General features: G+C 38.9%; 1 protein-coding gene across 1 annotated transcript; it reads right to left on the reverse strand.

Moving 5' to 3' along the window:
- Nucleotides 1-393: 393 nt before the first annotated feature.
- On the reverse strand, nt 394-27,186 carry LOC109419378 (uncharacterized). The gene is made up of 4 exons (XM_029879297.2): nt 26,852-27,186; nt 11,133-11,249; nt 10,577-10,698; nt 394-928 (listed from the first exon to the last, which is right to left on the reverse strand). The coding sequence occupies exons 1-4, from the start codon at nt 26,907-26,909 to the stop codon at nt 599-601; spliced, it is 627 nt and encodes a 208-aa protein (XP_029735157.1). The 5' UTR covers nt 26,910-27,186; the 3' UTR covers nt 394-598.
- Between the last annotated feature and the right edge of the window lie 250 nt (nt 27,187-27,436).

Here is a 27,436-nt window from a genome sequence, read left to right on the forward strand (position 1 = left end):
GGTGAAACCGAACTTTGACGATCTCTTGTATTTTATATGTTTCGCACTGGCTAGAAGATGTAGAGGCTATTGGCAAAAATGACGGAATCTTTAAATAATTCCACTGAATTTTAGCATAGTTTGGACCACCTCCTACAACTTCTCCAGATATGAAAAAAAAAATTCATATTCATAAAGGAGGTTATTAAAATACGTGTAAATGTAAACCATATCCAAAATCAGTATTTATCGATACACTGATGCATCAATGCAATGGTGTTGTTTTTTCCAACCTTCTTGGTGTTCAGGAGTTCTAGAATGTAAATGATATCAAACCCTATTACTCATAGTTTTTCTTAGTTAATTTTTCAGTTGGCCACAAAGGATTAAATAAAACAACATTATTATAACATGTAGCTTAATTAATTCACTTCTAGTAAATTTATTCTCGAACTTCGTTAAAATTTATGTCAAATGTGCAATCTTTCGACAGCCTTTCTTTCTTCCGATAGTTGTCCAGACAATCATTTCTAGTTATTCGTCCCATATCATAAATATCTAATTTATTTGACTGCACGCTGCTTCCGAATGAACACTCCCACAACCAGCCCGCGACATTTTACTGTTTGAGGCTACCGTAGGCCACGGCCGCCAGCAAAGCCACTATCAGTGTTTTCATCGACACCACAATGCTCATGGCACCATCGGCATAGTGTCGGAAATTGCATCCATGTCCATCGCAGACGTGGCAGTTTTGCTCGGTGGTCCGGCAGAATTCGCTCTCCGATAGGCAGCCACGTTCCACACGATCTCCGACAACGTTCACAAAGCACTGGTCCTGCACGTCGAAGAAACGGCACAGCCGAGCGGTGGTGGTGATTTCCTCGCCGCAGGTATCGTTAGTGGTACCGGTACACTGGTGGCAGTGCAGTCTGTGCTCCGGGAAGACCTGGAATGAGTGGGAAAATGGGAAAAGCTTAGAGTGATGGAAGTGGAAACTTTCGAACATATAGAGCAGAAAAAGTTTATTAGGTGTCTGTCAAATTAGTAATGAATTTCTTATGCCTAATTTCTAATGCAGCAGAAATAAATAATCGTTGGCCGAGTTTTTCAAGCGGCTTTTAGAAAATAAATTCCCACAATATGAGAAATCTGAACTAGTAAAAAAAAAAAAACAATAATATCTAAATGGGAAATTGCTTCACGCAATTCAGGCTATGTTAATGAACAGTTCCAAGCGGAATTTTCACATCATTCGTGATGAATTTCGTAAAGGAATATTTGAAAAGATCTAGCATGTAATTATAAATCAGAAAAACTAGGAGGAGAAGAAGAATAAGTCTAAGAAGAAAACTGAGGTGAAGAATAAGGAGAAGAAATAAAAGAAGGAGCAGAAGTAAAACAAAAGATGATGATGATGAAGAAGAAGAGGAACCAGAGGAATAAGGAGACACATAAGAAAAATAAGGAGATGGAGAAGAAGAAGAATCTGCAAAAAAAAAACATCTTTGACAGCGCTCTGTTTCTTCAGTTTGTTTTTTTTTTCAGATTTTGTTTCGTTCCTTGAATGAGATGATAGTAAAAGTGATGGTATTGCAGGCAGCACTACCAATAATGTTGCCAATGTAATTAAAGAGAAAGTAGACAAAGAGAGCACTGCTATTTACCATTTAAAGAGGTTTCTTGAAACATAACCCCTTGAAACATGTTTTTTATCGGAGTTTCAAAATTGGCGTGATGCATAGTTTATATTTTTAATCTTGAATTTATAGAAAAACTGATGGTGTGGTCAATAAATTTTACTGAAATCCAAAAGCAAGAAAAATTATTTACATACTTTTAGAACTAGAGAAGCGACCATGTTCAGTGATGTATGACAAATTTGATGCAGGGATGGATTTAGATATGGATATTTTTGGATGATCACCTGGCTTTGGTTCAAAATGTTAAACACTTTATAAGGCCGAGAAAACTAGAAGAGTTGTTAGCACATACTATTATGGAAATGATAATGTACATGATTACGTTAACATAACGAATTTTGTTTGGAAGAAACTCAAAAATCTAGGTGGCGATAGTTTTTGCTCCTGTTTGACGTTTGCGCACTACCGCCATCTAGTGGCAGCCCGGCACAGTACGTTTAGCATTGGGCGATTATGTTTTCATGACGATTTTTTTTTAAATAAAATTTGTTCTAAGTGTTACGTCTGTTTTTCTGTAATCCAAGTATACTTCGATTTAGTGGACCCTCGATTATATAGACCATCGACTTTATGTACATTTTTAAGGGTAAAATTTTAATTATCCAATAAGTTTAAAACTTTGTATTATGATGACTTATAAAGCAGGGGTTTTCATACTTTTGAAACGTGGAACACTTCATATTAATAAACGTTTTGTGTAGCACCCTTAATAATGCCAAAGCATACCTCATGACATACTTATTTCCATATATTTCCGTAAATACCTTAAGGGAAGTATCTTTCTGACTTCATTTTTTATAAATATCTCTCGCTTTCTCGATGATCACGATGAGCAGAGTATATGGGGTGATTTTCTGGCGATATTTTTCGCAGATCCCTTAGCAGATACACCATTTTTGATTTTTTTTTATTTATTAAAAAAAAAATCATTTTTGATGGTTGCATGCAAACTGCCCATTTGTCAGACTTTTCCTCGAAGCTTTCTAACAAACTCAAGATTTTGTAATATATTCCTGATATTTTTGGTGGATTCTTTATACTGTCTTGTACTCCGCTTGTTTGAATTCCAAAATTTGTAGCAAATTCCATAAAAAGGTCATTGTAATGCTTCTGCAGATTACTGACGACAAGATGTGTGATAAATTATTTCCAGTGCTTCTTCTTCTTCTTCTTCTTTATGGCTCTACGTCCGCACTGGGACTTGGCCTGCCTCGCTTCAAGAACATTAAGCTTTGAGCACTTCCACAGTTATTATTTGAAGGGCTTTCTTTGCCTGCCATTGCATGAATTTGTATATTGTGAGGCAAGTACAATGATACAATATGCCCAGGGAGTCGAGAAAATTTTATCGACCGGAATGGGAAACAAACCCGCCGTCTCCAGATTGGCGATCCATAGCCTTAACCACTAGGTTAACTGGAGACCCAAGCTATCGTGGTAAAATCAGAGCTAGTTAGTGAAGATTCCTCGGTTTCAGTGCCCCTTCACTGGTACATTCCCATGGATGAATTCCTGAAGCAATCTCTGAAGGAACAGTTTGAGCAATTCCTGAGGAATTGCTAGAAAAATTTCTGAAAGAACCAATGGAACAACTTTTGAAAAAATACCTGCTGAAATTTTTGAAGTAATTCTTGCAATATTGAAGAAATATCTAAACATATTTCCAAAAGTATTGATGAAAAAACTTCAGAAAGAATTTAAAAAACTGAAGAAAGTTATAAATGAATTCCTGAAAATATTTTTGAAAAATCAGGAATATGGAATCCATAGATGGATTTTCTGAAGAAATTCCAGAAGAAATTTTTTTTAGAGAAATTCCTAGAGGCACGCTTGGAGGATTTTTCGAGAAAATATATAGAAGAATACCCGGCGGAATTTCTGATGAAATCTCTGAGTGATTTTTTGCAGGAATCTCTGCAAGATTGTCTTCCAGCCTTCCCATAAAAATCCTAAAAAAAAACTCTGACAGACGCTGTAAAACAATTTCTGAAGAAACTCTTGGAGCAATTACTTGAAGAGTAATGTCTTGGAGAAATATCTAAAAAAATGTGAAGAAATTTTGAGAATTTCCTCAACCGAGGAATTGTAACACGCGCCATTGTAAAAAGTACAGTACTACCCAAAAACCTCGCTCGTCGTATACAGCGCGAGCGCGGTTCAGTGTCAGCTGCTCGATGGCGCGCACCCTGGAAGGTGAATAATCTTGCAGAATTTATAAAGCAATCCTTGGAGAAAAATCTTTAGAAAGATTGTAGGAAAATTTTGAAGGAGTCCTGAATTTCTGATTCTCAATGTACTGAAAAAAAAACAATCCATGGATTATTTGTGAGAAAGTTCATGAAAGGTTTTCTAGATGAATGCTTTGAAAAATTTCTGATTCCTCCATGAAAAAAAAATCTGAAGAAATTCATAGATAAATTTATGGAGCAATCTATCCAAGATTCTTTTTAAAAGGAACTTTTGCAGTATTTTCCAAAGGAATTCTGTTGCATGCTATTGGTGCAAGACTTTCTTAAGAAGTCTTAGGAGGACATTTTAAAATCTAAAGGAGTCGCTAGAAGATTTCATGGAAGAATTTCTGACTGAATTTCTTTAGGATTTCCTGGATGAATCCCAGAAGAATTTCTATAAGAACCCCTGGGAGAATTTTTTCATGAACTCGTAAAAGAATGTTTAAATAAATACTAGGATGAATTTCAGCAAAGGTCCATGAAACAATTATCGAAAAATCTATGGAAGTTTTTTCAAAGTAATTTTTAGAGAAATTTGTAAAGAAAGCTCTAAAGGAAAATCTGGAGATATTTCTGAAGAAATTATTAGTCGAATTTATAATAAAAACCAAGGGAAAGAAAGAATCTCTCGAAAATTTTGTGAAGGAACCCTTAGGGCAATTTCTATAAAAATGCCTGCAGAAAATGCCCGAATGGATCTCACACATTTTTTTTAAAAGAGTCCCTGGATGAATTTGTTAAGAGTTTTCAGGAAGATTTGCGGACAGAAATTGTGGAGAAATTAGAAGTTGCCGTGGAAATTTCTGGGAAATCATTGAAAATAAATCCGAAGTATAATTTTTTGAAGATACTTTTGATTACATTTTCTGAAAAACTGTGGAATTTTTGGAAACTATTCCATCACTGAAAGTTTTATTAACCTTCTGTAACTCGCGAGGTTGACCACCACTGCCAGCACCGGAAAATTCTGAATAAATGTTTAAAGAAATTTCTGAAGGAATCCCAGGACGAATTTTTTAAGGAATCACTGAAGTTTCTGCTCAGATTCATGGATAGAAATGGAGGAATTTAAGAAGTAAAATATGCAAGATGCTCTGAAAAAATTCATGTGGAACTTGTTGAATAGGAGGAATTTATAAACAATTCCCTGAAGAAAATTTCCGGATAAGTCCATGGAAGATTTTTTGAAAGATTTTTTTGGTTTTTAGATTTTTTTGGAAAGAATTTTCGGGCTTTAGAGGATGCAATATTGTTGTCACTGCCCATTTAGGGTACTTTTTCTCTGGACTTCGACAAAAAATGAAAAAGAGATTTTTTGAGTGGATTGGGGCTTAACCCTTTGAAGCCGGCATTTTCCAAGCGTTATTATGGAGTTTTTCTACGTTTTTCTGTAGTTTTGGTGGTCAATAGCATAAACATGATGGAATATTATGAAGAATATTTTTTTTCTGGATATCTTAAGTCTACGGGTGTAACGGTAACTTCTTTCATTATACAAAGCTACGATTTGTAATCTATCTATCCAGTATATCTTCTAAAAGGTTAATAGACAATATCAGGTCAGTCGGGATATCCTTGGTTATCCAAACTGTTCTTGAATTTAGATCCGTAAGTCTACAGGTGTATCGGTTACTTCTTCCATTATACAAAGCTACGATTATACGATACGATTATACGATTAACAAAGTTATTCTTGTAGAATTGAAAGACTTCATTATAGAACAGTTTGGACGAACCTGAATGTCCCAAAGGTTTATAATAAGCTAGTGAACTTCAGATTGCTCCAGCAACTGTGGTTGAATATGCAGTGTCACTCAGTATAACAGATATGGCTACTATTACGAGTGTTGACTTGAAGTTGTTAACTCCAAGATAGTTGAGCTGACCTGGAATAGCCCTGTAGTGTCTGTAAATGACATTTGAGATTTAAAGAGCTTCGCTGATCCCAACAGATTATGCAATACTATTATTTGTGGCGAAAACACACATAGTTTTTTTTTTTGTTGATTTGAAGGACTTCATTATAGACAGTTTGGATGAACCTAAATGCTCCAAAGGCTTATAATAAAAAAGTAGACTTCAGATTGTTCCAGTAACCACGGATAAATATGCAACGTTACTCAGTATAGCAGATATGGCTGTTGTTACCCTGAATGTTCCAAAGGTTTATAATGAAAAGGAGACTTCTGATTGCTCCAGTAACTGCGGTTGATTATGCAGCGGTACAAAGTATAACAGATATGGATACTGTTACGAGTGTAGACCTAAAGCCCTGAATTCTAAGGTAGTTTGGCTGATCTGTAATATCCATGTAGTGTCTATAAATGATATTTGAGATTTCAAGAGCTTCGCGGATCTCAGCAGATTATGAAATACATATTATTTTTTATGGTGAAAACACATAAAGTTATTCTTGTAGATTTGAAAGACTTCATTATAGAACAGTTTGGATGACTCTGAATGTTCCAAAGGTTTATAATAAGCTGGTAGACTTCAGATTGGTCCAGTAATCGCGTTTGATTATGCAACGTTACTCAGTATAACAGATATGGCTACTGTTACTGTTCTGGCACAAATTTCCCAAATGGAGGAGAACGTGCCTCTAGAGCCGACCTACTGATGGCTACTGTTACAAGTGTTGATCTTAAGTTCTGAACTCAAAGGTAGTTTAGTTGACCTGGAATATCCCTATAGTGTCTATTAATGACATTGTAGATGTCAAGAGCTTCACGGATCCCAGTAGGTTATGCAATACTATTATTTGTGGCGAAAATACATAACATTTTCATTGTAGATTTGAAGGACTTCACTATAGGACAGTTTGGAACACCTAGAACATCCGAGAATATAAAACACCTTTTAATATTCTTGACGAAGGCTAAATAAATACACATAAACGTAACCCACATCCAAGTTCAGCTTTTAGAACAACTGGTATGTAAATTATTTCGGTTTCTCCAAATTTCATGGTGTTCAGGATGTTCTAGGTTATCAATGAAGTCCCAAATACAAATATTCCTATTTTTCCGTAATAGAGGACTCAATTTTCAACAACTTTGCCGAAGACAGTATTCTGTTTTATCGAATGGGTGAATTTATAAGCCGTTTCTATGTTGGGGTCATATACAGGGGATAGACAAAATGATCGGGACAAGCAAAATTTTCACTTTTCAAAAAATGTTCAATTAGCTGTAACTTTTTGAAAAGTGCATCAAATATTCTCAAATTTTTACTGTGAGTTCATTAACTAGTTGTGCATCAGTGGTTCAAATTTGGAAAAGATCGGGCCATTCTCCACGAAGTTATAAAGATTCTTGAAAAAGGTAAAAATATCCGATAGCCAACTTTGAGCTGTTTTATCTCCGGATTCAATAGGTGAATCCAACGGAAGCTAACGATCCCTCCGCATCTGGTGGCAGGAATGAGAACCCTATGAAAAACGTGGCTCCTCCAAAATTTCACATGGCGCAGCATAGGCAAAGTGCACTTTTTTCACGTTTTCGTATCGAATTCCGCATCGTAAAGAAACAAACGAGCACTTTTTGGAAAGAAAATTTACTCCTCTTTCAGATGCGCTTAGATCCGGTAGGTACTTACGAATAATTTATGTGATTAATTTGAGAAGCTCTTGCTATGCCTCCGGCGGGCGATCTTCCGGATTTTTTGTTAGCTGGCCAATCCGATCTCTGTCGGCGTGGGCATCAAGAATGATGATAATGGAAGCCATTGCAAATGGAAAATAGCAACTTCTAGAGCAAAAAATGAGTAAAATTTGACGACAAAAAATTGACTTTTTTATGTAAACAAACGATTTTCTCCTTATCTCATTAAGCGCCTCTACAATTGGGGGTCAGCTGGATTAGCCTATGAACTGATTGAAATGAAATTTTGACCATTCATGACTTATATCATGAACTCTGGAAAACATTTGACTTCTTCAAATTTTTAACAAGGGACAAAATTATAGCGATTTTAATTTTTTCACGATTTTTTAGTAAATTGGTCTATTTTTGATATGCATTCTATTACTTTTTCAATTTATTGATGGCTATGTTGTTACTTTCCTTCAAATCACATTTATATATAAGTCAATTAGAGGAAAATCAATGAACTATAATTTGCATCTTGAATTTTTAAACGATGTTGGTATTTTGGATAATTTGGTGTTTTATTAGAAAAATAATCTAATCGTTATAATTTTCTTCCGTGTTCAAAATATTGAGTTAAGTCAATGGTTTTTCATAACTTATTATATAAGTCATAAATGGTCAAAATTTCATTTCAATTGGTTCGTTGAATCCGGAGATATAACAGCTCAAAGTTGGCTATCGGATAATTTTACCTTTTCCAAGAATCTTTATAACTTCGTGGAGAATGGCCCGATCTTTTCTAATTTCGGACCACTGATACACATCTAGTTGATGAACTTACAGTAAAAATTTGAGAATTTTTTGATGCACTTTTCGAAAAGTTACAGCTAGTTGAACACTTTTTGAAAAGTGAAAATTTTGCCTTTCCCGATCATTTTGTCTATCCCCTGTATGAACCCTCCGGCTCCAAAGGGTTAAGCCATAATATACACATTGTAGTTCAGCTTCAGCTTATGTAAACCCATAATTTGAAAAATTTTCAAAATATTTAACAAATCGTCAGTTTTATAATAAATTCGAGCTAAATTTCTTCACGCGGCATTAATTTATTTATGAGACTATAAACGGCCCCCAAATTGTTGTACAGGTCGGGCTCGATTATCCGGGTGACTCCAAAATTATTTCACCCGGATAATCGAATCACCCGGATAATCGAGCCATGCTTCTTTTCTTTTATTTTTGATGTTCTTCAATCAAAAACTGTTTGTTAAACATAGAAGCTAACATACATAACGTTGTAGTGCCTAAACTCAACGTTTGGTATTATTACAACCATGTTTTTTTTTAAAATGAAATTTTAGTTGAAAAATGTGAAAAAATAAAAACAATTTACAAATAGGCAAAATCCTACTTACAGGTGTTGTATTTGATGTTTATCACATTTTTTGACATATTGTAATCTAAAAATTTGTAAACAAAGCAAAAACAAACTTTTCCCCGGATAATCGAGCCGTTTTTCCCGGATAATCGAACCCCGGATAATCGGGCCCCCGGTTAATTGAACCCCCGGATAATCGAGTCCGACCTATGCTTTGTTCAGTACCAAAAAAAAAAAAAATACCAAGCGTTTTTGGTAATCCCAATTTTGCGTAAACTCAAAAAAAAGTTAGAAATGAATTGTTATAGAGCAGAAAAATATAAAACAGTAAGTGGCAATATATGGAGTTGTCACTGCCTTTTAAATGGTTAATAGAAAGGCATCAAAGTTGACTGTTAGAAATGGAATCATGAAGCAATAGTTTCTCAAAAAGCAATAATTTCTTGAATTTTAAGAATCCAAGACATTGGTTGTGATGAAATAAAACAATAAAAATAATAAAAAAAACAAGATACACTGGGGCAAGTTGTAACGGGTGGGGCAAGACGAAACAGTGGGTTAACATGATGTTTTCTAATGATGATAAACAGTTTGATCGCCATAACACATAGTTTTTGATTCAAACAATCTTTTCGTGAAGGACAAATTTCCAAATTGTATTGAAATCTATTTCACAACTTCGTGTTTCATCTTGCCCCACCCGTTTCAATTTGCCCTGGTGTACCTTATAAAATTCCAACAAAATTACCTCCTTTACATTCAACAAATTTCTCCATTAGATTGTAAACTTACAGATTCGCTGCGGTATAAAGCTTGCTGACAATATTGCAGACAAACAAAAATCTTTTAATGAATCCGAAGTTTAAACGTTCTAATCTTTACATGGCCTGTAGGTTTCAGGTTTTTTTTCTTCTGTGTAGGCATAATACTATCATGTTTGGGATATTTTGATTAATGGAAGCATAATTATGTAGATAATTCATGGAACGCTGCTTCCTGTAATCTTTGTTATCACACTTACATAAACCACCTATTACGGAAATGTACATCATTCCACGAAAGAGAATTATATTTATACTACTTGCTCTTGGTAATAGTTATTTATGTGACGAGTTGCAAAAAGTTGATTTTTTCAGCACGAGTCGTACATTTATCCAACGCTGAGTTGGATAAACACGAAGAGTGCTGCAAAAATCGAGTTTTGCAACGAGTGGCATACAAAATTTTATGCAATGATTTTTTTCATTATACAACTCATTTGGGTTGCATAATGTTCATAATGCAACTCAAATGAGTTGCATAATGAACATTATGCAACTATTTTTCATTATGCAACTCATTTCAGTTGCATAATGAACCAGTTCGGAAAAAATGGCCATTATGATACCAAAATGTGTCCTATAAAATGGATATTACGATACTGAATTGCATAAAGAACTTTAGTAGGCTATGATTATAGCATGATGATTGCATGAACTGATTAATTTTAAACAGTTATGCCATTGAAACTTACGCACTGAACCAGCGGAAGTGCGTATAACCTATGTTCATGCTCCACCGTGACCTTCGTAACCGAAAGTGTGCCCATGGTCAATGTTACACATATTTTACGAGGAGGCATTTGCAGCTACCTACATACATCGCCGTATCGTTATCGTATGAATAATGTAAAAAAGCATCAGGATGTCCACTTACCGCACCGTTGCATCGACCCTGGTTTTCGACGTCATGGCACAGCTCACAAACGGTATCGGCGTTGCAGTTGGCCACGTCCGCGACGCTCAATGTCGCCAAACAACCTCGCTCGATTTCACGGTCTGGCGGTGGGCGAGAAAAAATATTCGTGAGACAAATTATCACTTCCAATCAGTGGATACTCGAGCAGAGGAAAAGAGCTCAATAATAGCATATTTTGATATGGAGAACAAAAAGTGATATTTGTTTGTTTGAGATAAGAGGTAAAAGTACTGAAAATAATATCATAATTTTACTCCTGGAATATCATCATCATAGCACATTTAGCTCTTGGTAAGATCTAGCTAATAGCAGTGAGCTATTTGATTGATCTTCAAATATCATATTTTGCTATTGGTTAGATGGTTCAAGAACAAATTTTTGCTATTATTTTCAGTAGTTTTACCTCTCATCTCAAACAAACCAATATCACATTTTGATCGTCAGTACTTGAACTCTGCCCGGGTAACCCTAGCCTTTGTCGGAAAAGGTTTGTGGGTACATGGGAGACACTTACTGACTATCCGGGTGAAGCAGGTGTTGTTATTGGAACCGTGGCAATCTCGCATCAGGAGAGTTCCTTCTGGATGCAGACAAGCGGTGTCATCTCGGGTGTTGCAAACGAAACAGAAATCTGTGGGGGAAAATGTAAAAAAAAATCATAATATCTTTGCTGCTGGTCATTCAATTAAAATAGATACGATCAGTATGATACAGAGTTGTAGGACCCAGATGGCCGCAGCGGTAAACGAACGGATGTGTATTCAATAAGACTATGATTTGGGTGCTAGTGATGGGCTCTCTGAGCCATCGAAATTTACTTCTGCGGCTATTTAGCAATGTTACCTCAAGGGTTTGTCCCAAAGTGAAATTTTATAACAAGTCTCGTCCCCTCTTTTAACTCTTCTAAGGTTTTTCGCACCACGATGGTGTAGTGCACGTTCAGCGTGCCATATTGACCACAACATCCTGCTAGGTTCAAGGCCGTCAAACATACAACATTAATACATTATTCCAGTAGAATAAACATATTTGAAAATATGCAGCGACGTTGCATATAATGGACCCCACCAGGGTACATAATAGGATTGTTTACACATATCTTGGTGCCTTGTGGACCCCCATTTGATTGCCATGTAATCTGCCTCGGTGCCGTCAGTAAACTATAGAGGACCCTCCTGACTGTGCCAATAGTGGACCCTTTTGAGTGTTTACATTCATCAAATTGTTGAAATAGGGTATGTGTACCCCTTAAGCCTATGTACTTATGTTCATCCTACTTATTCCAAGGACAGACGATTTAAGCACCAATTGTCTCCATTCTTTTTGTTATCATGCATGCCCATTGCCCAGTGAACATTGAGCATGGCTCACTTCAAACAAAAAATACAAAAATAAACAACAAAATAAATAGCGCATATTAGCTTTGTTTTCGATAGGATGAAAATGAGAGCAATAAGGTGATGATGGGCTCCGTTCCCCTATTTGAGTTTTGTGGCTACTGGGCAATCCGTTTGCCAGGAACTGCTGTGCAGCAATGTAATTGACGTTCCCCCGTGGAATTTGCTCAAAATCATTTGATTTAGGCATTTATACCTATTTGAGTTTTTATGTAAGGCGTCCACTATAGGCACACGGTCCATTACTAGCACCCAATTTCTATGTTGACGTTTTCGATTCCGATTTCGTAATGGAAATTTCCTTGACTTTCTTGGGCATAGAATTTCTTCGTGCCTAGCACACGATACACACGTGCAAAATGGTCATTTTCGAAGGAAGCTCTTAGTTAGGAACCATTCATAAACCACGTAGACTTTTTGAGGGGAAGGGGGTGGTCTGGCCATGGTCTACGCTCCATACAAATTTCAATTGTTTTGTATGGACGAAAGTCTACGAGGGGGGGGGGGTCTGAGATGGACAAAATTGAAGTAGGCTTTGTTTCAGAGGGGACGCTACACATAGCAAAGGAGAGGAGAGAAGTATACATTAAATCTGCATCCACATCGGTATTAAAAATAATTCATATGCGAAAATAATATATACGTTGTTCATCTAAGATTTCTAATTCAACCATTGAGAAATTCCGATGATATCGTAGAAGTTTTTTGCCGTAGGCAGTTTCTTCCCGATGATTTATATGACGTCATTGAGATAAAATTTTGACCATGCTGTGCCGCCAATGCAAAGTTATGCTAGAAATAATACATAGGTATTTGCACGAAAATATACTGTGAATTGGCGAAGTCATATTTTTTTCTACATATTCTTAGCATATAGGCCCACTGATGAACACAATGCCATGTACAGCATGATAGAATGTGCCACAGAATGACTTTACTAATCGTGGAATACATTTTGGCAAACGCTCTCATGGTTTACGATTTGTTTAACGCCAACATTAGAACATTTTGATCCAAATTTTGTACGATATCATAAAAAATGGAATTCATTCTTACAGTCATATGACGGTTTTCACAGAGGCGAATGAACCAGATGGTTTAAAACCTCTATAATAAAAAAAAATATGCCGGTTTCATTCGATCTTACTTCTCTTATCAATCGACCACACATTTTGGATCGTTATCTATTACCTATATCAGCATGCAGCTTATCTCGTCAACCACAGTTTGGGCTACTGTGTCGATACTCGAGTGTACTGCTTTGGATGTGTTATACACGCAAACGTCGTCGATTCCATCTTTTTAAAGTGGTTCGTTCCGATTCCGAGGAAAATTTGTCGGCATGTCGGAGATTATCTGATAACACAAGATTGTTGTCAATCACGTTACCAGTATGATTTGTGTCTGGTGACATAATTGTGTAATGATTCACTCCTGGTTCCAACTCCAACGGCATTGCTCCAACTGTGCGCTGGTTATGTGACATTGACACACCAACTACCATGCGACTCCTTCTTCTTCAGTTGCTGCTGTGATGAGTTTTATGGAGACCCTAGGTGTTTCTTTACATAAATATAGAAACGGGAAATGCTAGAGGGCGTTTCACCTCACTTCAAAAGGCGCTTTACTTCCTTCCGCGTTTCCGTTGTATACGAGGAGCGAGGTTTTTCAGTAGTGTTGTACTTATTACAATGGCACGCGTCCTGAATTAATTGGATTGAGAAATTTCTGGGTTAATTAGATTGGGTTATTTTGGTTCAACGTGGACCAAATTTTGTTGATTTTTTTGGGCTAGGAGTGATTTTTTATGATAATTGAGAAAGAACAGTGTGAACTTGACTATTTCTGTATTGAACATTCAAATAAAAAATGACATTGTTGATATTCCTCTTCATTAATTCAGTCATTTCGTAGTCAAAGATGATAGAAGCTGTGTAAAATATAATTAAATGTATCCGAGTTGTTGACATTTATCAGCAATTCAGGCGCATTCTATAACAGGACTCAATCAGACCCCGAACCCCGAATTTCTATGGAAAAAAAACTGTTTCATCTGTATTGCGAAGTGTCAGTATCAACCGATATTTGAAGCTGAAATTAAGATAGATAACCTACTCATTTATCCACTTTCCAGCGGAATATTAATTGACTTGTTTCTGATCATTCAATTGACTCTTCGGTTGTTTGTGCCTGTATGAAGTTGATCATCAATATTAACTTCTTTTCTCGATAAGCCCCGATAACTGTGTAGTAGCGTGGGACACAAAAGGACAATTTAATACTGTGCACTTTTTGAGTTCCTTTTTGGCCCCATATCAACTGTGCCAAATTTCAGCTTGATCGGAGATGCTATATTTTAGCGCCAACTGTTTTAAGTTTTCATATTATTTACTAGAAAAATCGCCACAGGTTTCCCCTTAACCCCTGTAATCGATGAATGATTTCTGTTGGAATGATTATGATGAACCAACCCTCTGAAGACCGCAAAGCGATCTAAGGGATTTGAAAAAAAAAATATTGACTGCAATCCGAATAGCATGGGAACGCTGTTTAACATGTAAGACAACACAATAAATAATAAAATCTCGTCATTATCGATTGGGTAAGGCTTAATAACTTTTTCCACGATTGTCGCATTTCTTTGCAGTCTTCGGAGGTCTGATTTCTTATGAAGTTTTCTGTAGACTTATTTTTAGTGATCAAGGGGTAACCCTTAGTGATTTTTCTTTGAGGAAATATTTTTTCCCCATAGTAAATGATATGAAAAACTATTTAAGAATGGCGGGCGCCAAAATATAGTTATCTCGATCGATCTGAAATTTTGCACAGTTGATATGGAACCAAAAGAGAACTTAAAAAGTATACAGGAGCTAGTGTTTTTGCATTTTTTTATATTTTCCCGCATAAACCGTGTCCCAGGCCACTGTGTAGTTTCGGTAGCGGTTGTCTCAATGGACTACCCGCTTGGCGCACACCCACAGTTGATCAGCAGGAGTAAATCCATTTTATTTTGTATGATGAAAAGCATCTAATCTTGAATTACTTGAAATAGAAAGCTTTTTCTGAAAAAATATTTGGTAGACTTAATAGTAGTCACCATTGTGCACAACCACTACCAAATATTTTTTCGAATAATGTATGTAGCAACTTTGGCTAACTCACTACACTTTTCCAACCTGGAAAAAAAGGGATACGCGTTCTGGCTGAAAACCTCGGATATCGCGATAATTGAAACACGGCAATACAGTTTAAGACGTATATTCTTCGAATAGAAAAACAACCGCACGATAGCTCTCACCGATTAATACTGTTCTCCTCCTATGCGATGGGGTCGTAGTCGGGCGGTCGTCTGCGATTGAGAGAGCACACATGTAGATAGAGATGTCTACAATCCCACATGTATTCCACTTCGATAAATTTGCCTTTAGATGCTATTCGCCATACAATATTTTTGGGATTTACTCTTAGCGATTTTTCGCGCATAGGAGCTAGCGCCACATTGGTCGATGCGGAGAGTAGGAAAACAGCCGATGTAGTTAATTCATTGGCTAAGAATAACACTACCCATGAAGTTCAGATGAATGTTCCGAATGGAACATTCTGGCTGCTTAAGAGGCTAACCATGAGTCTTGTTAGCCTCCTAAGCAGCTTTCAAGCTGCTGAACAGTAGTGAAGCTTTAGAGTTACTAATTTCGCCGAAGAAGACTCTAATACGAGTCGAAACGTTGGGAGAAATCTAAAACTATCGTTTCAATTATCTAAGACTGCAGTGCCGAAATTAGTAGCTCTATAGATCGTAACAGTCGAACTCTCCTTATCCGTAGTGAAGTTAGTTTGACTTTGTCAAGTGTTTTCAGCAACGCAGCGATAAATCAGCAGGCTATCACGCAGGAGGATCCAGTTCAAATCTACATACAGCGACATGTGCGGAAAATAATTATCAGAAGCAATTTCTGTTGTAAGTAGGCTGGTAACCGCGTCGCTATGCACTTGTTAGTTAGATAAACAGTTGAGAAAATAAATTTGTTCATTCCATTGTGTAACGTTCAATAGAACAGTTCGTTTTTCCTCTGCGTATTACAATTGGTTATGGGCCCAGAACCCAAATCGGAATAAAGTTGAATAGCGGAAGTATCGTTTTTGTGAAGAATGGCGAATTCAGGAAGTTCTCGTTCCGGCCAGTTTGGAGATGGTTCAGGACACGGAAGTTCGGCTGTCACAGGAAGTGTTCGAGTCAACGGAGGATCCGTGGCGCTGCCTGCCATAGAAAAGCTGCGCGGAAGAGACAACTATTCAACTTGGGCCTTTGCTATGCGGATGATTCTAATCCGGGAAGGAAGCTGGAATGCCGTAAGCAATGACGAAGGATTGAGCGAGGACATCAAGCAACGTGCACTGGCAACAATTTGTTTGAGCCTTGAAAGCTATAACTACAGCTTAGTACAGGACGCAGTCAACGCGAAGGAAGCTTGGAAGAAGCTGGAGGCGGCCTTTCAAGATAGCGGATTAACCAGGAAGATTGGATTACTGCGGAAATTCACGTCGGTGCGTCTGGTAAACTGTGCAAGTGTAGAAGCTTACGTCGACGAACTCATGAGCACGAGCCATAAGCTGGCGTCAATCGGATTTAAGGTGGACGATTCCTGGCTAGCTGCAATCCTCTTGATGGGACTTCCCGATCAATATGAGCCGATGATTATGGGGCTTGAAGCATCAGGAGCGGCATTGACGGCGGACGCTGTAAAAGCTAAAATATTGCAAGATGTGAAGCTGGAACGTGGTCCGGTAAGTAGCAATACCGAAGGAGCTTTGTACAGCAAAGGGAATGTGAAGAAATCCAGCTCATCGAAGTCGAAGGACAGGACGGACTCAAGAATTTGTTTCAATTGTCAGAAGCCAGGTCACTTTGCTGCGAAATGTCCAGAAAAGAAATCTACGATGAAGCCGAGCAAGTCCAAGGGGCTTTGCAGTATTTTTGCGATTGGAAACGTGAAGACGAACGAGTGGTATTTTGACTCCGGCGCGACCTGTCATATGGCGAGAGCGGAACAAAGATTTATCGATGAAGAGGCGATGAACCATGATGTCGGGACAGCTAACAACAGCAGTATGAAGGCAATTGCGAAAGGTTCTGTATCCCTGGATGGCAGTGAAGGTTGTGTGAATGTCGGAAGCGTGCTCAAGATACCGGATTTGGCTACTAATTTACTATCCGTAAGTACGATTTGCAAACGTGGTCACAAGATGATTTTTACGGCGGACAAATGTGAAGTATGGGACGAAGATGGAGAACTGATTATCACTGGTGTTGAAGATGGTGGGCTGTACCGAGTGAACCGTCAAGAACAAGCTTTCCTCACGAGCGGTATTGAACTGTGGCACAGACGCCTTGGACATCTCAACGAAGCAAGTCTGAAGAAGCTGAAACAAATTGCTTGTGGTATCGATTTCGAGAATGAAGCTTTAGCCAGCTGTGTATCCTGTCTGGAAGGTAAGCAAGTGCGACAACCGTTTCCAAGCAGTGAATCGAGGACCGAGGAGCTACTGCAGTTGGTGCATTCAGACTTATGTGGTCCAATCGAAGTTCCGTCGAAAGGAGGCAGCCGCTATTTTATGACGTTTGTGGACGATGCCAGCCGGAAGGTGAATGTTTCCTTTCTCCAGAATAAAAATCAGGCGTTTGAAGCATTTAAGATTTTTAAAGCCTGGCTGAGAAGCAAACCGCTGAGAAGCAAACCGGCTGAGAAGCAAACCGGTAAGCAGATCAAAATTGTACGATCGGATAATGGCACGGAATATGTGAATGGAGAGTTTCGCCAACTGTTTCAAGCCGAGGGTATTCGTCACCAAACAACATGTCCATACACGCCGCAGCAGAACGGCGTTGCTGAGAGAATGAATCGTACTCTGGTAGAGAAGGCTAGATGTTTGTTAAACGACGCTAAACTAGGCAAAGAGTTTTGGGCAGAAGCAATATCGACTGCAGCGTATTTGGTGAATCGAAGTCCGTCACGAGCGTTGGAAAACAAGACACCTGAAGAAGCCTGGTCTGGTGCAAAACCGAACCTGAAGCACTTGAAGATTTTCGGATCAAGTGTGATGGTTCACGTTCCCAAAGTCAAACGGCGGAAATTGGATCCCAAATCCAGGAGAGCCATTTTTGTTGGATATTGTGAAGACACTAAAGGCTACAGAGTGTATGACCCAGCCAGCGACAGTTTCGAAATCAGCCGAGATGTAGCAATGTTGACTGAAGGCGTTCAAGTGTCGGAAGCGAGCCGTACCGAATCCGTCAAGCCCGTAGAATTCATGGAATTGTATTTCGAAGACGTTGTTGTTCCTGCGATAGAAACTGTGGAACAAAGCTGCGAACGGGCCAAAGATAGCTTGGGAAGCGAAGATTTTGAAGACGCTTGCGATGAAGTTGCGCTCCCACCGCAAACAAGTAGACCAGCTGATGAAATGCAGCAAGGGTTAAGGCGCAGCGGTCGGGAGCGCCGATGTCCAGGCAAGTATAACGATTTTATTTCTTATGGTTCATTTACTGGCGGAACCGTTTCCTCTCAGATGCCAACGAACGATGCGAATCCAACTGATGATCCAACGAGTTACGAGGAAGTCCTGCGTCGGCCGGACCGAAAGCGCTGGATCGAGGCTATGAAGGACGAGATGAAATCCTTGTACGAGAATCAAACGTGGGTCTTGGACAATCTCCCAGAAGGACGGAAGGCGACCAAAAACAAATGGGTGTTTAAGACGAAGCGTGGTCCCGACGGAAGCATTCAACGGTATAAAGCGCGACTTGTGGTGAAGGGATGTTCTCAACGCCCAGGGATGGACTACGACGAGGTATACTCTCCAGTAGTAAGGTATGCGACGGTGCGTTTCTTGATGGCAATGGCAGTGAAACATGACCTGGACGTTGATCAAATGGATGCGGTGACAGCATTTCTCCAGGGTGAGCTGAATGACGAGGACATTTTCATGATGCAGCCGGAAGGATTTCCTGCAGTGACCGGCAAAGTCTGCAAACTCAAGAAAGCGCTTTATGGTCTCAAACAATCAAGTCGTGTGTGGAACATGCAGCTTGATGTCGTCCTGAAAGAATTCGGCCTTAACCGTTCAAGCGTTGATCCGTGTTTATACTGGATGATTCGTGGTGACCAGATGATGTTTGTTACCATATACGTGGATGATTTCCTGATATTTACCAATGATCGGAATTTGAAGAAGCAGTTGAAGAGACATTTATGCACAAGATTCAAAATGAAAGACTTGGGAGAAGCAAAGTGTTGTCTAGGAATACGGATTTCGAGGAATCGTGCGGAAGGCAAGCTTTGGCTGGATCAACAGAGATACGTTGAAGAAATAATCGAGAGGTTTGGCATGGCCGATTCCCACCCAGTTACTACACCTACCGAACCAAGCGTTAAATTGGATAAATCGATGGCACCCAAAAACCAGACCGAAAAGGAGGAAATGGATCGTGTACCTTTCAAAGAAGCGGTTGGATGTCTATCATTCGTAGCACAAGTGACTCGTCCGGATATCTCGTATGCTGTTAACGTTGTAAGCCAATATTCTTCGAACCCCGGAAGGCAACACTGGGAAGCCGTGAAAAGAATAATACGATATCTGAAGGGAACAGCGGAGAAGAAACTGGAGTATTCGAAGCAAGGATCCCCTGATATCATTGGATATAGCGATGCAGATTGGGGAGGAGATCCGGACAATCGCAAGTCTACAACCGGGTATGTTTTCACGATGCAAGGCGGAGCAATCTCTTGGTGTGTCAAGAAACAACCAACGGTGGCTTTATCCTCTTGTGAAGCGGAATATATGGCACTATTTCGCGCTATCCAGGAAGGCATGTGGTGGAACAAATTGCGTACTCAAATTTTCGAAGAAGGACCTATTACCATTTTCTGCGATAACCAGTCCGCAATCTCCATCGCTGGTAATGAAGCATACAATCCTCGCACAAAGCATATCAGCATTCGTTACCATTTCGTGCATGACAGTTTACGACAAGGTGAAGTCAAACTTGGCTATATTCCAACCAACGAGCAACCTGCGGATGGCTTTACAAAACCGATTGCAGTATTGAAGCAAAAGAAGTTCTGTAAGCTCATAGGCGTCGCGGATTAGGGAGGAGTGTTGTAAGTAGGCTGGTAACCGCGTCGCTATGCACTTGTTAGTTAGATAAACAGTTGAGAAAATAAATTTGTTCATTCCATTGTGTAACGTTCAATAGAACAGTTCGTTTTTCCTCTGCGTATTACAATTATTTCAGACATGGATCACACACCCACAACAAGGTTGTGATTCTGAAAGATACATTTTTGTTTCTGCATGAGTTCTGTTAAAGTTCTGTCAAATCAGTTTCGAAGGATATCTAGCTTGCTTATGTGAACTTACAAGTTCCAAAATTACTTAAAAATGAAGCTGCCTCTTATCTGAATTTTTGGTTACTTGGGTACGGACTGCCTGTTACGGTGGTAAGAGTTCACTAAACAGGTGACCCCAAATTCATGGTGTGATGCGGCTGTATGCTTACCGTGCCAAGGAGTGAATAGCCAAGGAGTTCTAATAAAAACATAATTGCTAACGGCGCCTGTGGAGCACCAGGGAGCCACAGTATTTTGCCCTTACTGTGCTAACTGGAGCAATGGAGCTATTGCTCACCATATCATCTGGGGCAACTCAGACATTAACTTGAGACGCTCCAGTTTAATGGAATTCTTAAGTAGTACAGATCTTGGATTACTTAACATAGGCAACCGTCCAACCTGCTACATCTTGAACATGTGGATGTTACTTCGTAAACTTTGCGTTTCAGGAATCTCCGGTCAACCAACTGGAATCTCTTCACTGATTTGGTTGCGGCCAAATTTCATGGATACTCGCTATTCATTGACACTCCAAGTGATTTAGATGACGCCGTTGATACTACAACGACCTTCATCATGGAAAGTTATTGGAGAAGCTGGCCCTCTACGGTATGTAAAGACCACAAGAGGAACCCTTTGCTGGCACTCTGATCTGGCGGAGTTCAGGTAACAATGTAGAAGGAGTTGAAACAGACGACGTTCTGCTGGTTAAGGAGCTTTCAGGTGGGCTCTCAAGGCCTACAGGAAACCTATCCGGTCTGCTGAACCATCCGGCTGGAAAAACCTTTGTACAAATGCTTCCAGTTTGAGTGAATCCAGTCGGTTCAACAACATCCTTTCAAAATCTAAGGATTTCAGAGTGAACGAACTTTGTTTGCCAAATGGCGACTTCACTTCCTCTGACGACGAAATTTGGAATGTTTATTCAGTACACACATCCCCGGATGTGTGGATATTACATCTTCGGATGAAGCTGAAGTTTTTTTTTTCTTGTAGTTATAATTATTTAGCTTCGGCTTGGAGTATTATAACTATAGAATCGACTGAGTGGGCACTAAATAGCTTTGCTCCTTCCAAATCGTCAGATGGGATATATCCCGGCAGAATATTACTGTAAAGTTTATTCCGAAAGTGTCGACACACTTACGACACGTCGTATGAAGAAGCAAATAGTTTCAGACGTATCGGTTTAACCTCTTTCTTAGATCGCATTGTGGATCATCACATCCGTGATGTGCATCTGACTAACATGCCTTTTTATGTGAACCAAGCTTGTTTGCGTGTTTTTCTTAGATATCAAGTGTGTTTTTGACACAACGTGCCTTTCGATGCCATATTGGAAGCCACACGGAGTCATGGTATATCTCCAATGATTTCCTATTGGATTTACCAAATGCTCAAGAACCGACATCTCTTCTCGACATTGAGTGTTTGTGGATGCCCCCAAGGGGAAGCTCTATCACCACTTTTATGGATTCTCGTAGCAGATACGCTAATGAGGCAGCTCAATAATAACGGGTTTGCTACTTATGGTTTTGCCGACGACTATCTAACATTGTTAGCTGGTATTCCAAGCAACCAAAAGTTAGGATTAAATAGCATGTTTGGGCTTAATCAGCTATTCGAAGGAAGATGAATAGCATTTTATACAGCTCACTTTTTAAGTAATTGACCGAACTTGAGTTTACAAAAAGTACACTTGTGTCGCTGAAAGGAACGCTATTCAGCTTAAAAATTAGCTTCGAAAAATGAAAAAAAAGCGCTACGCCCCCAAAAGTAATTAAAAAAGACGCGGACACCGTCTTCAGCCAGAGGCTGCACAGACTGAATGAAACTCAAACACTACACAAGGGACACACGGAGCATGCACCAGTGGATACGGAGAAGAAACTATTCTCAAGGAAAGTTTCACCGCCCGGAGCGGGAATCGAACCCTCACCCCATAACATGGTGCGATTGGAAGCTTGGTGACCCTGACCGCACGGCTACGAGGCTCTAACAATTCATTGTATTATTAAGAAACGTTAGTACATGTGTAATCCAAGCTCACTTATACCGTGAAATAATTATTGTTGTTTTTTTTACATACTGAGAATTGAACTCGGGTTCTCCTCGTTGAAAGCCGGCGCCTAACTGTGGGATTATACTCAATGTGCTGATATCATTTAGTATAGCTCAATCAGGTACAAGTGTGAACTTTCTCTGAACTTAAGGGAAATATATAACGAAGCCACACCTCAAATTTTCAAGAGCACAAATCTGAGGAACCAAGAGACGGACTGCGCTGAAAAGTTGATCGATTGGTGACCCGCTGGTGGTTACCAATCGATCAATTTTTCACCGCAAACCAACCATCGGTTCTTCAGATTTGTGCATTTGAAAATTCGAAGTGTGGCTTCGTTTTATATTCACCTTAAAATACGCTGCGAGACAAAACTTTTTGAAGCCGTCGATTACCGTCACGCTGGTGCGATAAGTGAGACGGGGTTGAAAACATCCAGCCAGCAAAGCTGGAAGACTTTTATCCGCAGCCCAAAAAACTCCGGCGGAATCCTGGGCAGAACAGTTGTCCGCTGCGGGGGCAGCCTTTAAGCCACACAGACTCAATACGGATGCTTTGCGTTGATTACAAGTAAATACGTTGAAATAAAGTAAACTTGTGAAATTGACACTAGCTGTGGCTGCTGCGCTCGCTCGATTTCCGAGTGATTTAATTGAATGAGAATTTCTACCCAGCTCCGCTGTCGCCGAAGTTCAAGTAGAGTTCACTTTTGATACGGTTAATATTTATCCGAACTTTGAGTAGTAAGTTCAAAACAAGTTCGGAACGGAACATTTCAAGTTGTTGGAATATGTCTAAATCAGTGATCCTCAGCCTAACTGTCTATGCGGGCCAAAATTGAATTTTGAAAAGAGACAATGGGCCGCAGGTCATTCAAGATATAATTTCAACTATTTTCAAGATTCAACACACAATCCATTTGTTTGATTTTTTGAAAATATTGAACAAGAGCAAAGAACTAAACAACCTGGTGTTACTAGGAGATTTTATTTCACTGAAATTCTGAAATTCAAGACAATAATATTTATTTTTTGTATTCCATTGACATTGCTGATGTCGCTACTATCTACAATGTCATAGATTCACTCAGCTCCACACACCTGGCCAAGTCCTTGCAAGCATTTATAAATCCCTTCATCAACTTAGAAAGAGCCCAGAACTGAAGCATCTTCCAATAGATGAAAGGATGTTGAAAATAGCGAATTTTCAACTTATATGCAGTTATGAAGTAGAATTATTTATAAATAAAAAATATTGGAAAGATCTAACCAATTGTTGTGGGGTTTTTGTGGTTCAATGCCGATCATCTAATTGTCTTGATTAATGTTCTTCTCTGTAAAGAACAACACAATACACAGCAAAGAACAACACAATACTGAACACTAAACACCCGCGCATCTATTGTTTTGATTTTCACTCGAGACATTAGCGAACGCGATCGATTATGCTGCCATACTCACCCCTTACAGGAGCGATACATGCACAGTAAAGAACAACACCATTATTTTAGACTAGTTACTAGTTTTACAAAAAATAAGCAATATTCACGCTGGCTAGAACAACATGGACCACCTTAAGAATATTGTGGATAAACTAACAGCGTCCTTATAGCGCAGATTATTAGTGCAGAATTGTGGAAGTTCTAGACACGAACACTGACAAATTTCTTGTAAAACCCTTGGATCCAGTTGTGACAAATTTATGAATGGAGTTTCTCACTGCAGCTTAAGGATTTCCTGAAAAGTATATCGAACCCTCTTTAAAAAAAATCTTGGAACTGTGAGGTTTTGTGAGACATCTCGTGGATTTTGAGAAATTGTCAGAATGATTTGTAGGGATTTCATTTCAGGGCTCTCGGAAAAAAATCCGAAAAACTGCCTGGAGATACTGGAAATTCTGGATGATTTTTTAAAAGTTTTTCTTGTGTCATTTCTTAGAAAGCCAATGAAGAAAAATCTGCAGACATTATTTTCTGAGCAATGCATCCGAGTATTTGTAGCCGATTTAGAATAGATATATTTAAAGGAATTGCCAGAAGCATTGCTAGGGGAATGGAATGACTACACGCACCATGAAAAATGCACGCTTACGGTACACAGCGTGAGCGTGTCATCATTGCAGGTAGTCAAAGACACGACTGCTCAAAGGTTAAATAAATTATTATTGACAAATTCCCCTCAAGTCCAAAATTCATTGCAGAAAACAAACCGTTATTAATCGGAACTGTTGTTAATAACGGTACCATATTTTCGGAACAAAATTAGAAAAAGTAGTATTTTACAATTTGTGAAGCTTTAAAAAATCTTACTTCTTTTGAAAAACTCTCCATGATATTGGCAAAATTTCAGGAGTTAATATTCATTATCATAAAAGTTTTAAAATATTATGATTTTCATTATGGAATCTTTGCATGGGCCACTTTCTTATACATTTCAAAATCAGCTCGCGGGCCGCACGAAACCTTGTCGAGGGCCGCATGCGGCCCGCGGGCCGCAGTTTGGTAATCACTGGTCTAAATGAACTATATTTGAGTCTTCGAATGAGTGTAATCAGTTTCGTACCTTTTAATTCCGCCCTAATTGCTTATGACAACTGCATTTAAGGAATTATATGTATATGTTGAGGTCGTAGTGTGTATATCTGAAACTTTAAACGCGATTATCTCCAAATCATGTTTTTCCGAAAACGTCGATGTGGGTAACTACGATAGCACTAACAGTTCTCAACTTATTTTCTTTTTTTTTGTTTGAAAGCCATTGAATTGTAGTTTTCAGGAAAAATACGTTAAAGGGGCTAAAATGTAAAGAGTACTATAAAATATGCAAATATATTAGTTTTTTCACGTTTTCATGGTCTCGGGACCAAAGAGGTACCCTGGTTTTATATTTTTATCAGAAAATTCAGGAAATTTGGCGTAACATATCAAAAAATCAGAAATGCATGTTGTTTTGTTTTTGAGATATGATTGTGGATCCACTTGAGTGGATAACTGACACTGAGGAAGATTAAAAGTGGTAGTCGAAACACGCGTATCTGTCAAAGGATAAGCAATTAGGGCGGAATTAAAAGGTACGAAACTGATTACACTCATTCGAAGAGGGTATTCTGCTTAGAGGGTTCGAAAAGTCGGTACAAGATATATTTGAGTTTTAGAGGCACGCAAAAGTTCAACACGACGCGTTCGGTTAATATTTGATTGAACTCTGTTTTAAAGTTCAACGTAAGTTCTTTCTGAACCTTTTTTTCGACTTTAATGTCGTTTTGAAGAGATGTCTAAAGCTTGTACATGCAATTCCAAGTTCATAATACGTAAGTAACTTTTTGGATATTTAAGTTCAATGAAACCGGAATTGAACCAAACTTAATCTTCTGAGTTCGTTCTTCAAGTGGAATCCGAACTTTTGATTGCTTGGGATGTGCATCAGCACCCTTTTCGACCTGATGCAATGCGCTCTTCAAGTAGTTGAGGGGTGGTGTCAGTGATATGACGAAATGAATTTTTCAGCACTGGGTGTCACCAATATGGAATTTCCGTAAATCCGAGGAAACATCTATCGTACGGTTTTTGTTCAATTAATGCACTTTTATTAGTGGAAAACGTTTGGCAGATTATATGGGGGATGTTCATAAACCACGTAGACCAAAATTTGGCCATCTCAGACCCCCCCCTCCCCCCTCGTAGACTTTTGTCCATACAAAAAAATTGAAATTTGTATGGAGCGTAGACTTTGACTGTTGTATGGTAGGAATAGAGCCCTTTAAATGTGTATGATGTAACGACACAAATCTTAAATGTTTTGAAAATTCTTCCGAAAGATAACGGCTACCATTACACATAACCACTACTAATTCTGGGTGTAGTATGTAATTCCTCCTGGGTCCATTTATCCTCCTGACGATACTAGGTTAAGCAACTGCCGAAGCCGTCATATGTCATTATCATATTATGTAGAGGATTTTCAGCATATCGTTATCTCGTGGCCTTTATTCTAAATTTGAACAGTGAGTCAATACTGACGGTAACTTTAATATAATACGATAATGATAGCACAGTGGGATTTGTTTAGATAACAAACCTTTGCTAATATTTTGCTAAGTTTGACACCTATTGCAAAAATTAGGCGGCTGCTCTATGTTTTATGCACTCCACGTTATACAATGTGACAATTATATCGCTTAATTTATACAGTCAAAATGTCTCACGAATTGGTCGCTTTAGGACGCCTTTGCCAACCGCGTGCTGAATTGCCCCTCAAACAATCGTCTTGATTAATCACTTTGTAACTCTTGGCCCGTACCGAACCTTCTGTGTTGGTTCAGATCGGTCTGCCCCGAAAGCTGTGGCTGTGCCGGAGCTGCAAAAATTAACCCATTTTACACTTACTTGCGCTTACGGATGCCACCACGCCGGCGAGGGCAATCACCACCAAGAGGCTCTTCATCGTTGTAATCCGCGACAACTGCGCTGAGGAGATCTAATTGAAATTCACCGAAGGTTTCGTCGCAGAACAATTGAATAACCACGTTTTTCGGGCGCGAATTTTCACTCGACTAACAAGCCGACCAGACTGGACAAACCGTTCGAACCGTTGCCGGAATGCGCGCATCGACCGGGTGTAGTTTTATTTTCGGGCCATTTATCTTATCTTTAGGTTGGGTACCTATACTACACTGACTGTGTGCAAGTGCTCTCTGGGCCGGGTGTTGTAGAGATAAACAAACTGGGGTGAGCTGTCGTGTGCGGATGCGTTTGGCTGTATTTGCTAAGCGTGTTTAGACGACAAGGAAAACTGAATATATCGATGGCTCGGATTACCCTTTGGTGTCCGAGGATAAATATTATGGTTACGCCAAACAAAATGTATTTTATTAACGGTCACTACGCAAGTCACCAGAGCATTTGCCTATAAGTTCTAAGGCATGAAAAGCATCATTAACTTAATTCTTTTAGATACCTATTGAAACCTGC

This window comes from Aedes albopictus, chromosome 3 (assembly GCF_035046485.1).
Source record: "Aedes albopictus strain Foshan chromosome 3, AalbF5, whole genome shotgun sequence".
Taxonomy (NCBI): Eukaryota; Metazoa; Arthropoda; class Insecta; order Diptera; family Culicidae; genus Aedes; species Aedes albopictus.

What these genes read in the sequence shown, in the direction of transcription:
- LOC109419378 (XM_029879297.2), bottom strand. Translation starts at nt 26,909, where the DNA reads ATGAAGAGCCTCTTGGTGGTGATTGCCCTCGCCGGCGTGGTGGCATCC. An exon ending in CTGCTTCACCCGGATAGTCA is followed by an intron (nt 10,699 to 11,132) that starts GTAAGTGTCTCC and finishes GCCCACCGCCAG; the next exon opens with ACCGTGAAATCGAGCGAGGT. An exon ending in AGGGTCGATGCAACGGTGCG is followed by an intron (nt 929 to 10,576) that starts GTAAGTGGACAT and finishes CACTCATTCCAG; the next exon opens with GTCTTCCCGGAGCACAGACT.